At 32.0% G+C, this 14,093-nt stretch overlaps 6 protein-coding genes across 6 annotated transcripts; 4 read left to right on the plus strand and 2 right to left on the minus strand.

The window, feature by feature from the left end:
- The first annotated feature begins 29 nt into the window (after positions 1–29).
- Dbp73D (putative ATP-dependent RNA helicase Dbp73D) lies at positions 30–1,765 on the plus strand. The gene has a single exon (XM_047055339.2). The coding sequence runs from the start codon at positions 69–71 to the stop codon at positions 1,719–1,721; it is 1,653 nt and encodes a 550-aa protein (XP_046911295.2). The 5' UTR covers positions 30–68; the 3' UTR covers positions 1,722–1,765.
- A 171-nt stretch (positions 1,766–1,936) lies between these two features.
- Positions 1,937–6,071, plus strand: AP-1gamma (adaptor protein complex 1, gamma subunit). Its single transcript, XM_047055292.2, has 9 exons — positions 1,937–2,327; positions 2,414–2,627; positions 2,692–2,816; positions 2,880–3,118; positions 3,184–3,260; positions 3,558–3,734; positions 3,804–5,402; positions 5,450–5,548; positions 5,608–6,071. The coding sequence occupies exons 1-9, from the start codon at positions 2,296–2,298 to the stop codon at positions 5,707–5,709; spliced, it is 2,664 nt and encodes an 887-aa protein (XP_046911248.2). The 5' UTR covers positions 1,937–2,295; the 3' UTR covers positions 5,710–6,071.
- LOC124492478 (epimerase family protein SDR39U1) lies at positions 5,880–7,717 on the minus strand. Its single transcript, XM_047055388.2, has 3 exons — positions 7,593–7,717; positions 7,420–7,526; positions 5,880–6,839 (listed from the first exon to the last, which is right to left on the minus strand). The coding sequence occupies exons 1-3, from the start codon at positions 7,624–7,626 to the stop codon at positions 6,072–6,074; spliced, it is 909 nt and encodes a 302-aa protein (XP_046911344.1). The 5' UTR covers positions 7,627–7,717; the 3' UTR covers positions 5,880–6,071.
- On the plus strand, positions 6,876–7,605 carry IFT43 (intraflagellar transport 43). Its single transcript, XM_047055426.2, has one exon. It carries the CDS (start codon positions 6,948–6,950, stop codon positions 7,410–7,412), a length of 465 nt encoding a protein of 154 aa, XP_046911382.1. The 5' UTR covers positions 6,876–6,947; the 3' UTR covers positions 7,413–7,605.
- A 168-nt stretch (positions 7,718–7,885) lies between the features above and the next one.
- Positions 7,886–11,407, plus strand: LOC124492418 (solute carrier family 12 member 9). The gene is made up of 8 exons (XM_047055290.2): positions 7,886–8,297; positions 8,349–8,497; positions 8,552–8,686; positions 8,747–9,166; positions 9,241–9,360; positions 9,422–10,080; positions 10,143–10,715; positions 10,784–11,407. The coding sequence occupies exons 1-8, from the start codon at positions 8,191–8,193 to the stop codon at positions 11,306–11,308; spliced, it is 2,688 nt and encodes an 895-aa protein (XP_046911246.1). The 5' UTR covers positions 7,886–8,190; the 3' UTR covers positions 11,309–11,407.
- On the minus strand, positions 11,377–13,977 carry LOC124492439 (uncharacterized). The gene is given in 8 exon segments (XM_047055342.2): positions 11,377–11,466; positions 11,532–11,846; positions 11,849–12,246; positions 12,310–12,533; positions 12,594–12,757; positions 12,807–13,036; positions 13,100–13,265; positions 13,388–13,977. Coding segments are annotated over 8 exon segments (1,626 nt in total). The 5' UTR covers positions 13,478–13,977; the 3' UTR covers positions 11,377–11,427.
- Positions 13,978–14,093: the final 116 nt, after the last annotated feature.

The following is a 14,093-nucleotide window of genomic DNA, read 5'->3' on the forward strand; positions in this document are numbered from 1 at the left end:
GGTTACGTCTTATAAGAATAGGAAGAGTTTCACGTGGTCTCAAAATAACAGAATCATCAATTTAAAAAATGGAAATTGAAAGTGAAAATTCAAAAAAACAAATTCAAAATGAAGATGAAAATTTTTTCCAAACAATTGGTAGTCGAAAAAAATTGAAAACACTTAAAGTGTTACCAAATCTTCCCAAATGGATCGATGAATCTGTCAATTATTCAGGAGATATTCAAAACAATTCGGTTGGACTGAATGAAATCGAACAACCAATCGATGATTGTTTATTGAATACTCTGCGAAAAAATGGTATCGAAAAATTGTTCCCCGTACAAAAAGAAGTTATTCCAAAATTGATGGAAAGTCTTAAGAAGAAAAAATATTTTCAGCCTAGAGATATTTGTGTCCTTTCACCGACTGGTAGTGGAAAAACATTTGCTTATTCAATACCAGTAATTCAATATCTACTTGATCGAATTGTCACTCAAATACGGGTGTTGGTCATATTACCCGTGAAAGATTTGGCCAATCAAGTTTATAAAGTGTTTCAAAATTTTTGTGAAAATACAACTCTTAGAGTAGGATTGGCGACTGGTTCATCATCATCCAATACGTTTTATAAGTCGAATGCAGACGGTACTCAAACGATTTGTTTGGTTGATATTCTTATTGCAACACCAGGAAAACTTGTTGATCTAATTATGAACAATGAAGATAGTGGAAGAGATTTTCATTTACGAAATTTAGAAATATTAATCATCGATGAAGCTGATCGCATGATGAATGAAACTCAATTACAATGGCTTAGTACAATCGAATATGCTGTTCATGGATCAAGCAGAAAATTTTATTGTCCATGTTTGACGCCCACTGCTGAAAGTCTACAATGCAACTATAATGTTGATCCACTTTGTGCATGTTCCACATTTCAAATGCGAAAAACATTGTTCAAGATTTTATTTTCAGTAACATTTACAACTGATCCGGAAAAAATTGACAATCTTTCGCTATACAAGCCTTTACTAATCAATATGAATAGCAGCAATAATGATGATTTATCAGAAAGAATAAAACCTGTAGCATTGCCCGAAAATCTAAAAGAATTGATGGTAATTTCCGATCAAGATAAGAAACCACTTATTTTATGGCATTTAATGAAAAATCTAGGCTATAAACAAATTCTTTGTTTTGCGAATTCTATCATCAATGCTCATAGACTTGGCCAATTGATGAAAAAACTACCAGAATTGATTGTTCATGAACTTCATTCAAAACAAAACATACATAAAAGAACAAAGATTTTAAAGAAATTTGCAAATGGATCCATTCACATATTAATATCGACGGATGTTACAGCTCGTGGTATGGATATTGATGGCATCGATTGTGTAGTTTCCTATGATCTACCACGTAATGAAACTGCCTACATTCATCGAATTGGTCGAACAGCCAGAGCTGGAAAACAAGGAACGGCCATAACATTAATTTCGCCTGATCAATTGAAACATTTCAATATAATAATACGCAGAACACACAAATCTTCATCAACATCTAATGATCAAAAACAAATGATTGAAAAATTATCCATAAAAAATTCCGATCTAAAACCATTAATATCATTCTACACGAAAGCATTGGAACAATTGAAAAATGATGCCAAAAGTGAATGGAAAAAAGATGTACACGTTCAACGTCAACAATTACGGAATAAATCTTCATTTAAATCATAAAATTAACTTAGTATTATAAAGTTTAAAATAAATTTAACTATAGTTGATGTCATATACTTGATTTTTGTTGTTGTAAATTAATAAAGAAAAAAATTCATTCTCATTATTCATGTATTTGATCGTCCGATATTATATATTCACACACACACACATCCATATTACCGAATATTTTATTGTTAAATGTCAGATTAACGTACATTACGAGCAGACAGTAACAAGCTGACTCGTTCCTCGTCATCACTGTTGCAGTTGAGTTTTGCCTTATTTTAGCATGTATTTTTTTTTATAAATGGTCATCAAATGCATGTATTATATTATTTATATATTATCAAAAATGTCCGGCTGTTTTTATCTCTTAATTTTTTAAATTTCATTAAAAGGAAAAAAATTGTGATTCTTTTTTTTCTTGGTGCAAACATTTATTGAAGATTTTCATTTGTTTTTAAATAATAAAAAAAAACTATTAAATTTTTGCCAATTTTATTTATCATATATCCCATTTGTGCTTGTGTTTGTATATTAGTGTGTAATTGATTCAATATAATTTCTTGAGACGATAATTTAAAAAAAAAATATGGATAATCTTCAATCAGCGATATTATCCCGGTAAATAACTATGAATTTTTTTTTTGGGTATAAAAAAACTCTGCTTATTGTTTATTTATTTCAAATTTATATCAAATTACATAAAGCTTTACAAATGCAATGCCAACGCCTATACGATTACGGGATCTAATACGTCAAATTCGTGCCGCTCGTACAGCCGCTGATGAAAGAGCTGTTGTACAAAAAGAATGTGCTTATATCCGGTCAACATTTCGTGAAGAAGATAATGTTTGGCGATGTCGTAATGTGGCCAAATTACTTTACATTCATATGCTAGGATATCCAGCTCATTTTGGTCAGGTAAATGTCAATTTGTCAGTCTTGTTTTTTTTTTAATTTTTTTCCATCAATTGTCAATGTATAGCTTGAATGTCTCAAACTCATCGCATCTAATCGATACACGGATAAACGAATTGGTTATTTAGGCGCCATGTTATTATTGGACGAACGCCAGGATGTCCATCTATTAATTACCAATTCGTTGAAAAAGTAATTTTTCATTCAATCTATGAATCTTATCCAATATATATCGGTTATTGATCTATTTAATAGTGATTTAAATAGTCCACAACAATTCATCGTCGGTCTAGCTCTCTGTTGTTTGGGTGCCATTTGTTCGGCCGAGATGAGTCGTGATCTACTCGATGAAGTTGAACGTTTAATGAAATCATCGAATTCTTATATCAAAAAGAAAGCTGCTCTTTGTGCTGCTCGTATGGTCCGAAAAATACCCGATTTAACCGAAATGTTTATGAATACAGCTAGAAATTTTTTATCGGAGAAAAATCATGGTAATTTTCTTATTTATTTGTATATTCGATTCCTCAAAAATTATTGCCTTGTTTTTTTTCATTAGGCTGCCTTATAACCGGTATTACTTTGATCACAGAAATGAGTGAACAAAATCAGGATGCGTTAAATTTTTTCAAAAAGGTATGTAATCTATTTTTAAATGAAAAATTATCCTACAGTGATTCTGTTTCCATTTTTATGTATAAAATGCTTTTGCTCTAACTAACAATTATTTTTCTATTTTTTCTTTGATAAAATTTTCTTGTTTTTTTCCAATCTACACGCTTTCGCTTTACATATTCGTTGTTGTAGAATACTGAGGTATTTTTTATTTCTATTAAATCTTATGATGATTGGAGTGGTTTTTTAGATTTATTTGAAAACGTTAAAACAATTTGTTTGTTTTTTTGTTTTTTTTTATTGTTTATCAAAAAATAGACTGTTCATAGCCTGGTACGAATACTTAAAAATCTAATAATGTCTGGCTATTCACCTGAACATGATGTATCAGGTATCAGTGATCCATTTTTACAAATAAAAATTTTGCGTCTGTTACGTATACTGGGTCATAATGATGAAATGACCAGCGAAATTATGAATGATATTCTAGCTCAGGTACATAATGATTTTATATGATGAAATGTGTAATTGAATTTGAAATTTCATATAATGGTCCTAAATTAGGTGGCAACCAATACAGAGAGCAGTAAAAATGTTGGCAATGCCATTCTCTACGAAACTGTGATTTCTATAATGGATATTAAATCTGAAAGTGGGCTACGTGTTTTAGGTATCAACATATTGGGTCGATTCCTATTGAATACGGACAAAAACATCCGTTATGTTGCATTGACTACATTATTGAAAACTGTACAAGCTGATTATAATGCAGTACAACGACACAGAACGACAATTGTCGAATGTTTGAAAGATCCCGATGTATCTATTAGAAAAAAATCTATGGAACTTTGTTTCGCATTAATGAACGAAAACAACATCAAGACAATGACCAAAGAGCTCATCTATTTTCTGGAAAAAGCCGATCCAGAATTTAAATCCATTTGTTCATCCAATCTATGCATCTCGGCTGAAAGATATGCTCCAGATTCTAGATGGCACATCGATACAGTGATCAAAATATTGAATACAGCTGGAAATTATGTACGCGATGATGTCGTTTCGTTGCTGATTGAATTAATATCAAGTTGCGATTCATTACATCGTTATTCGATTTGTCAATTATGGTTACAATTGAAAGAAGGTGATCTATCAAGCAAACAACCTTTGGTACAAGTTGCTATGTGGACATTGGGAGAATTTGCCGATATGTTGCTTCAAGCATGCGGTAGCGAAGAATTGGATGCAATCGATGTAGATGAAAGTCAAACAATCGAAAAATGTGAAGAAATTCTGTCTATGAATCATGTGAATTTAGTTACTAAAGAATATACGATCAGCGCATTAATAAAGCTGAGCGTTCGATTTCCCAATCAAACCGCCAAAGTCAAACAGATTGTTGACTTTTTTGGTTGCAGCCACAGTATTGAATTGCAGCAGCGTTCGGTCGAGTTTGCCACATTATTCACTCGGCATAATAAACTAAGACCAAACATTCTTGAACGTATGCCACAAATACCAAAAAATGAACGTAAAATATTCACTAAAAATGAAAAATTTGATCAAATAAACAAATTGGACAGTATGGAACAAACGAATGAATTAATAGCAGCTACTGGCAATTCAGTCCCACCGAGTGACAGTTCGGTCTTATTAGATCTTCTTGATATTTCGCCTACTTCCTTAATGAACAACACAACCAATACATTGCCACTAGCCGAAACCATTTCTACAAATCAAACAAATGATGTACTGGATTTATTAGGTAGCCTCGAAAATAGTGATAATGATAACACTACATCTGCAATTAGTGTATTTAATGAATCATTGGTCGATAATTTCAAGAAGAATGATATGAATAATTTGGACACAATATTACAATATAACAACAATAATGTGATGAATGGCAGCGCCGATGGTCAACAAAATAATTCCATTATATCATTTAACAATGAAAATAATCTTTTCGATATGATGTTAGAACAGGAACCGATTGTAAATGAAAAAATCTCATCAATTACAGCATTTGAAAAAAATGGATTAAAAATTGTTTTCCATTTCGAACGTAATGTGGAAAATCCGTTGACTATTTCGATAACGATGATTGCCACAAATACTACAGATCAGCCTATGAATGATTTTTTATTCCAAGCAGCTGTGCCCAAGGTATTTTTCACATTTGATGTTTTCATTTCTAATCACCTTTTTTGTAGTCATTCCAGCTTCAATTAATGCCCCCATCTGGTACAATCATTCCTGCCAATAATAATGGCTCAATAAAACAAATGATCAGAGTGGTCAATCCGAATAAGGTAGGCAGAATTTTTTTTTTCAAAGTTGTTTATTAATTTAAATTAAATTTACAATTCAGGCTCAACTGAAGATGCGTTTACGTTTATCATACAAATTTCAAGACCAGGATACACTTGAACAATGTGATGTAACAAACTTTCCGAAAAAAACTTGGCAATGAAACAATGACATCATCGTGGTTGGTCATCATCTTTCTAAATTATCAATCTACAAAATTTCATTACAATATATCATGACAAGTGCCTTTTTTATTTGAAAGAATGTCAAATGGAATTATTCGATGCAAAATGGAAAAATGATTAGATTGTTTGCTGTAAATATACATCTATCTTTTATTGCTGCTTGTATTACAGAATTAATTTATTAACAAACGATCGATTGATAAGAATTTAGTCATTTATCATAATTGTTACAAAAATCAATCAATTTTATCAATATAAAAACTCAATCACTCGATCATAAAAGTGCATGTATCACGAAAAAGATTTTAAATTAAATGAATAATATAATGATCATCAAGTTTCATTTCAAGATATCTTTCAATGCTTCCTCTACGGTCGGATGTTTTATATGAACACCCAATTCTTCCATACGTTTGCTAATGACTTTCTGTCCTCTGGTCATCATTACAGCTCTTTCGGAGCTGAATACAAATTCAATGATCTGTTCCGGAATGAACAGAAAACTTGGACGCCATAAAAGACGGGCAAATGTTTTGGTAAATTGATCATTAGTGACAATTTCTGGTGCAACTCCATTGATGACTCCAGCGAATTTATCATTTATTAATGCTTGTATGAATATGTTGCAAATATCTTCTATATGTATCCATGGCATATGTTGTGTACCGGAACCGATTTTAGATCCTAGGCCTAAAAAGAACAGTGGGTACATTTGTTGAATGATGCCACCATTTTTGCCTAGTACAATGCCACTACGAACAATTACATTTCTAGTTTGATCGCCTTCAACTTTACTAGCTTTTTCCCAATCTGTACATAATTTTGAGAGGAAATCATGGTCGCCACCCGTAGAATATTCATCATAAATCTGATTGGGGTCAGGTCGATAATATCCGACACCAGAAATCGAAACAAAAACTTTGGGTTTCTGATGACTATCGCATTGATTGATGACGTTCACCAACATTTGATTCGTATGTACACGACTGGCAATGACATTTTGCTTGAATCCTGGCGTCCACCTACGCGTTGGATCAAGTACATTCTGTCCAGCCACATTGATAACTGCGTCTGTCCTCTCTGGAATACCATTCTGATTCAAATCGTCCTAAGAGAAAAAAAATTAGAATTAAAAAAGACAACATTGACTGGTGACCATAGCAACTATAGACAGAGTCATTCTTTTATATAAAAAGCATTTTTATTAATTTTCAAGATGTATTCTTGGCAAAAAAATGGCCAATATGATTATGATGAATATAAATTAAATGATGAATTTCAAGTCGATTCAAATCAATCGATTCGAAGTCTGTACGTCGACGATGATGATGATGAATATTATCCAAATATTCCAGATGTCGAAGATTTACACAATCAAGAATTCATGAAACAAACAGCGATGGCACCCGCTTCATTAAGTTATCCTAAATTAAACACTATTGAATTGACACGAGCAAAATCGCCTAAAAATCAACAACAAACAATATTATCCTCAAAAGAGGATAAAGAATTATCAACATTATTGGATTGTTTACTACCACGTGATCATGTAGAAGAGGACGATGCAACTTGGTCATGGGATTCATTAATGACCGAAATAATGAATAAAATGAAACATTCTTCAAAATTTAAAGTTTCAGAGAGAGTTGAAATTTCAAACAATGATTCGGATTTAGAATAACACTTACCCATGTTATACTATTAGGTCTTGGCATACGCGATATAAGACAGGTTTCGAATCCATCTTTTTGTAATTGTTTCGTAAGAACAGAACCAATAAAACCTGATCCACCAGCTATATGGATATATAATATTTAATGTCATGGTTATGAAATGTATTTTTGATTTGGCAATAAAATACCTATTAATACTTTTTTGATGTTTGCTCCGTTCATTATTTATTTTTTTAGAAATTAATTACATCAAAAAAAAATTTTTGTTTTCAAGTTCATTCGATGAATTTAAACAATGTTATCTTTTGGATCGCTCCATCTATTGATAATGAAAACAATTTCTTTTTCTCTCGGCAACAAAAATAAAATTGGATATTTTATGCAAAAAAAATTTAGAACTGGTTTGTGTTTTCCCAAATTGATGATTAACTGATCATCGAATTGAGAATCTTCAATAGACATAATATTTATATATCCATTCATTCATAATAATGATAACATTGCTTAACCATCAAAATCATCGTTGCTTTTTTATGTCGATTCATTGATTGATTAGTTTATTTTTCTTTTAGGTTTAATCACAAACATTCTTTTTTTTTGCCAATATATAAACAGCTTCAACACCCATCATCGATTATCCAATGTCAGTCATATCTTGATGTCGACGTTTGTTTAGCCATGATTAATCATTAACGATAGTGTCATCGCCCACAAATTGAGGAAATTCTATTCATTTATTTTTTTCATTCATCAATTACATCGACCTGTTGATCGAACAAATCAATCATGAGTGACCAACAACCTTCTACATTAATCAACGATTCCGTGGAAGAAATCTCACGCGACGGAACTATCACATCGAGTGGACAATTTTTTGATTCATTTAAGCCTAGGTAATGATTTTATATAAGATTACAATGCATTAATCAAAGTAATTTCATTAGATTCATGAATAGTTCAAATGACTTATCATCCAATTACGAACAACTAATTGAAAATGAAGAAGACAAATATCGAACACTTACAACTTTCTCTGGTGTTTTCGCACCAGTAGCATTGTCGATGTTTAGTGCCATTTTGTTCCTTCGTTTAGGTTTGTTGTCATTTTGAATGAAGGTTCACTAATTTATTTTTATCTTATTATCAGGTTATATTCTTGGCAATTCCGGTCTTTATCTGACTGTTTTTCAGCTCATCTTATCCTATTCAATCTTATTCTTAACAGTTTTGTCTATCTGTTCAATTGCAACAAATGGTGCCATTCAAGGCGGAGGAGTTTATTGTATGTACATTCAATCAATTGTGTTGTATATTTTTTCTTCATATTCTTTCAATAATTTAGTTATGATAAGTAGAGCTTTAGGTCCAGAATTTGGTGGAGCCATCGGAACTTTATTCTTCACGGCCAATGTTTTTTCCAGTGCTTTGTATTTGATTGGCTGTGTAGAAGGTATTGTCAATAATTTTGGACCATCTGGTGGAATATCTTCATTTTTACCATCAAGTTATTGGTGGTCATTTCTATATGGATCATGCTTAAATTTTCTAAATGTTGTCATTTGTTTAATCGGAGCCTCTCTTTTCGCCAAGACATCTGTGTTAATTTTTGTCATACTTTTGGGTTGTGTCAGTTCAGTTTTGATCAGTCTCTCTACTCGTGGTCATTTATCATTTTTCGCTCCTCATGAAAACATAAATTTTCGAAATCAAACTCTCAATTTTACTGGATTCAATTTGGATACTTTTTATGGAAATCTGAAACGTATGTTTTCGAAACAATTAATGTTGAATACAAAATCCTCATATATAAGATATAAATTGATAAAAATTTTTTAGCAAATTTTACTGTTGATTACACAACTGATCATACAACATCATTTGCCGTTGTCTTTGGTGTTTTATTCAGCGGCGTTACTGGAATAATGGCAGGCGCTAATATTTCCGGCGAACTAAAAGGTAATATTTTGATTATGTCCATTATAATTGGGTTGATCATTGATTTTTATCCATAATGCAGATCCGACCAAATCAATACCACGTGGAACAATTGGTGGTGTGATTTTTACATTTATGACATATCTCATTTTATTCATTTTCACCGCTTTTTCTTGTCCAAGAGAATTGTTGATCAATAACTATATTTATATGCAATCCATCGATTATGCCCCGGTATTGGTGGCCATTGGAATTTTTGCCGCCACATTTTCCGCTTCATTAAGCAATCTTATTGGTGCATCACGAGTATTAGAAGCATTATCGAAAGACAAACTTTTTGGACCATTATTAAATCCGATCAATAAGTATTCGAAACCTGGCAATCCTATTTGTGCTGTGTTAATCACCTGGTTCCTCATTCAATGCATCATTTTCATCAACAAATTGAATCTAATCGCACAAATTACATCTGTATTTTTTCTACTTTCATATTTTGCCACAAATTTTGCATGTCTTAGCCTGACGCTTACCTCGGCGCCGAATTTCCGGCCAACATTCAAATATTTCAGTGGCAAAACTGCAGTTTTAGGCATCATCGGAACCTTAGTTATGATGTTTGTTATAAACACTGTTTATGCAACTATTACAATTTTTCTTTGTTTGATTCTTGTCATCATTCTGCATATTCGTTCACCACCTTTTCGTTGGGGCTCTATTACACAAGCACTCATCTTCCATCAGGTAAACGATTCGAAAATATTTTGATTATTATGATTAATTTATTTTTAAAACCTCAACCATAGGTCAGAAAGTATCTTTTAATTCTGGATAACAGAAAAGATCATGTCAAATATTGGCGTCCACATATTCTCCTTTTGGTTTCTAATCCAAGATCTTGCATTCCTTTGATTCGTTTCACAAATGATCTGAAAAAGAGTGGATTATTCATCATTGGAAATGTCAAATTGCAAAAGTTGGATGATTTTGATGTTGATCCAGTTATAAATGAATCACTTTTATGGCTTAAACTTCTCGACATGCTGTCAGTTAAGGCATTTTTCGAATTAACTTTGGCAAATTCAGTTCGAGAAGGATTTCATCATCTGGCCAGAATAACCGGTTTGGGAGCTATGAAGCCGAACACAATTTTTCTAGGATTTTATGATAATCAACCGCAAATAGACTTTCTACAGAATGATACTAATTTTTTATTGATAAAAGCATCACTTACCGATAGTATCAACGATTTCCCACCACTACGGCCAAATGGACAGAAAAGTCAAACTGAAGAGTCATATGTGACTATTCTATCAGAATCAATCTTCAAATTTAAGAAAAACGTTTGCATTGGTCGTCATTTTAATACATTCGACAGAGTTAGTATAATGTTGTTATATTGTATATATATGAACTTAATTCGCTAATTTTTTTCCGAAAATTTTAGGGCCAAATTCCTAATCTTAAAAACAAGATCATCGACATTTGGCCAGTGAATTTTTTCCATCGAACTGGAGAATTGTCGGATAATTCATGGAAATTCATATTGCAGTTAGCTTGCATATTACAAATGGTACCCGGTTGGAAAAATTCCACTAGTCTTCGATTGTTATTATCAGACAATTTTGAAAATACCATGCTATTGAAAAACCGATGGGAACGAAGATTGCGTATGTTGCGAATTGAATGTCAATTGGAGATTATCAATTGGGAGGAGAATTCATTGGGCCCATATGAAATCGATTTCATAACCACGACCGACTGGGAGAAAGAGGATTATTTCCAGAAAATCAATTCATTCATTCGATCTTATAGTGAACATTCGGATCTAGTTTTTCTTTATCTTCCTACTCCACCACGTAGTCGTGAAGGTTATAAAGAATATCTCAAATATCTCACTTTAATTACTGAGAATCTTCCCCCAACAATCATGGCTAATGGTATTACTGAGGTTACATCCGACTCGTTGTGATGATTTTGAAATTTTCGAATTATAATTAATTTAATTTATGTAATTTAACAATTTTTAAAATTATGAAAAAAAACAACAATAATAATAATTTTTTAATAATTATGACTTTGCAGATTTAATTATTCCTGTAAATGCGTTTCGAGCATTTTTTCAAAAGCCTGAAAAAAATTTAGTTTGTGAAAATTAATATTATAATATTCTGAGCAATCATATCAATTGGTACCTCGATTTCTGCTAATGTTTCGGCTCTTATCTCATTGTTTGGAATATGTTGACGTTTAGACACATTATACACAATATTCGATGGACGATTACTTGATTGGCTATCATTCAATGATGCTAATGATGAATCCGAAATTGTTAACACTTCTGTATATGAATTTGAAGGTTTACGTTTGGATATCTCGATGAGTTTAGGTTTGGCTTTGTTCACTACATTTGTATTGATGCTGAATTCACTTGTATTAGAATCTGTACTGTTTCTGAATTTATCCGACAAACTTTTATACTGTTTTTTGGCCATTGAATTATTATTATTATATTATTATTATCCGAGTTTGAAGAGCCTAATAGTCCGGCAAATGATTTTTTTCTATTTTGTGGTTTTGTACTACCGCTTCTTTTTCGCATTTCATTTTGCATATTTGATGCAGCACCTTCATTAGCTAATGCCCAGGTGATTTCATCAGTTGATTTTGCTCTTTTGGCCGTCGACCATCGGCCGCGAAATATTTTGTCATCGACTAAATTTCCAAGAATCCTAAGTGGACTTCGTCGAGCTTTAGTCACACTTATATTGAACACATCTTCATCGATCGAGTTTTTCTTTAAAACATCAAATTTTCCGGATGGACTTAGAGTATAATCAAAAGTATTTGTAGTACTTGTCGGTGTTGTTGAGGTAGATTTCTGTTTCGAACTTTTGTTCGGAAATATTACTGAAATTACAAAACGAAAAATCATAAACAAGTTCTTTTTGTCATATCAAATAAAGCGTTTACATGATGGAATAGATGAAGCAGCTTTCAACATGTGTGTCTTTCTTCGGAATCGAGGACTGGCTGCCGATTTTTTGTCTTCACTTTTTTTGGCCAAAAAATTTTCTGTTGTTTTACTTCGGGAAATTGTTTTCGGTGCATTCGAAACGGATGGCTGAAACACATCATCATTATATTCATTTAATTTATTCTCTTCCATCGTTAATATGGCATCGAATTCATTCATTCTATGTTGAAAATAAAAATAATGAATCAATTCATCGAATGACAACCAAGAAATTAATTACAGAATGGTCTCATCAGTTTCTCCCAGAACAGCATCATCATCATCATCATCATCATCATCATTTCTTGCGTTGGAAATCTTGTTGTTATTACTATTTAATTTATATGAATGAATTTCACGATGATAAGATTTCATTTGACCATAGCCACCATCGGTATTTGAAACCTAATTAAGCGAATCAAATCAAAAATCAGAAATGATAATCATTCCATACCTGTTCTTGCTTCAAAAGATTGGCATTACGCAATATTTCTTCGTGAGCTTTTGTCGTCGCACTGTCACAGGAATTATCCGTTTTATCATCCTCTTGGCTATCCTGATATCTGGTCTTAACTTTTCGTCTGGAATTCATTCGTGAACGAAAATCATCCAAACTTTCATTGGGTTTCATCATTTCTTTGTCAAAATCTTCATCAAGATGAGTCGATTCGGACAAATCTTTTACTATATGAATGGAATATTCTTTAGTTGAATAGACAACACAACAAATACGGAAAATGAATTTACAATTACGTATACATTGATAACGGTTGTTTGCAGCCACACCAAATGTGTATGAATCGGATGAACTTCGTGAAAATGATGAGGAAACATCTTCAGCGATTTCCATTTTAAAATCATCCGAACCACTTTCACTTGTCGTATCACTTGGTCGCCTTGTGAATGGAACGAACTATGTAATTCATAAAATTATTAGATTTTATCAATATAAAATAAAAAGAAAGCCATCAATCAAATTCTGTTTCGTGAATGGAAATTCTTTGTTTACCAATTAAACAACACATACTAACTTACCTTTGTTGCCGACAAACTTTTACGTAGTTCTTCTTTATTCGATTGTTTTTCTGAATATTTTTGACATGGACTTCTTCTCATATAATTCATTTTTGGTTGTTATGTTTGAATCTTTTTTGCTATAAATGATGATGTTGATTTTATTCTGTCCAAAAAAAAACCGGATCACATAAGTATTAACAAAATTCAATGAATGAATTTTGAAAAAAACTGATTGAACGTTTGTTTTGATATTTGCATATTATTCAGAATACCACCAACATCGCCATCATAATAATCATCATGAATGTAGAATGTGAAAAATTTCAAATTTTAATCCAACTAATCAACAAAAAGTGCTAACGATCCAAACAGCTAACATAGTAGTAGTCGAAATTTAATTTGTCGAAGAAAATCATCATTATCATCAAGATGAAATTCATTTGAAATGGAGTGAAGAATGATGGGAGGAGGAGAAAACAAAGAAGTTGTAAGTTGGTTTACTTTACTTTTACCGAGTTGATTAGTTTCATATCGAGGTTTAAAAATAGAACAGAATTCCTACGGTGAATAAAAATTTTTCAAACGAATCATCATTCACATAGCCGTATAGCATCGGCATCCTACATTTCGCACCCATATTTTACCCAGGCTTTTTTAAAAATAAATAAAGCAAAAAAAGAAACGAAACACTGTTAGCTAAGGAGGTGTAAGCAATTTGAAATTT

The sequence above is a fragment of the Dermatophagoides farinae genome, chromosome 1, assembly GCF_024713945.1.
Source record: "Dermatophagoides farinae isolate YC_2012a chromosome 1, ASM2471394v1, whole genome shotgun sequence".
In the NCBI taxonomy this organism is placed as follows: domain Eukaryota; kingdom Metazoa; phylum Arthropoda; class Arachnida; order Sarcoptiformes; family Pyroglyphidae; genus Dermatophagoides; species Dermatophagoides farinae.

Coding starts and splice junctions, on each gene's coding strand:
- LOC124492478 (XM_047055388.2), bottom strand. CDS start 7,626: ATGAACGGAGCAAACATCAAAAAAGTATTAATAG. Junction 7,527..7,592: donor CATCAAAAAAGTATTAATAG/GTATTTTATTGC, acceptor ATATCCATATAG/CTGGTGGATCAGGTTTTATT. Junction 6,840..7,419: donor GACCTAATAGTATAACATGG/GTAAGTGTTATT, acceptor TTTTTCTCTTAG/GACGATTTGAATCAGAATGG.
- IFT43 (XM_047055426.2), top strand. CDS start 6,948: ATGTATTCTTGGCAAAAAAATGGCCAATATGATTATGATGAATATAAA.
- LOC124492418 (XM_047055290.2), top strand. CDS start 8,191: ATGAGTGACCAACAACCTTCTACATTAATCAACGATTCCGTGGAAGAA. Junction 9,361..9,421: donor TATTTCCGGCGAACTAAAAG/GTAATATTTTGA, acceptor TCCATAATGCAG/ATCCGACCAAATCAATACCA. Junction 10,081..10,142: donor AAGCACTCATCTTCCATCAG/GTAAACGATTCG, acceptor CCTCAACCATAG/GTCAGAAAGTATCTTTTAAT.
- AP-1gamma (XM_047055292.2), top strand. CDS start 2,296: ATGGATAATCTTCAATCAGCGATATTATCCCG. Junction 2,817..2,879: donor ATTACCAATTCGTTGAAAAA/GTAATTTTTCAT, acceptor TCTATTTAATAG/TGATTTAAATAGTCCACAAC. Junction 3,119..3,183: donor TTTATCGGAGAAAAATCATG/GTAATTTTCTTA, acceptor TTTTTTCATTAG/GCTGCCTTATAACCGGTATT.
- Dbp73D (XM_047055339.2), top strand. CDS start 69: ATGGAAATTGAAAGTGAAAATTCAAAAAAACAAATTCAAAATGAAGAT.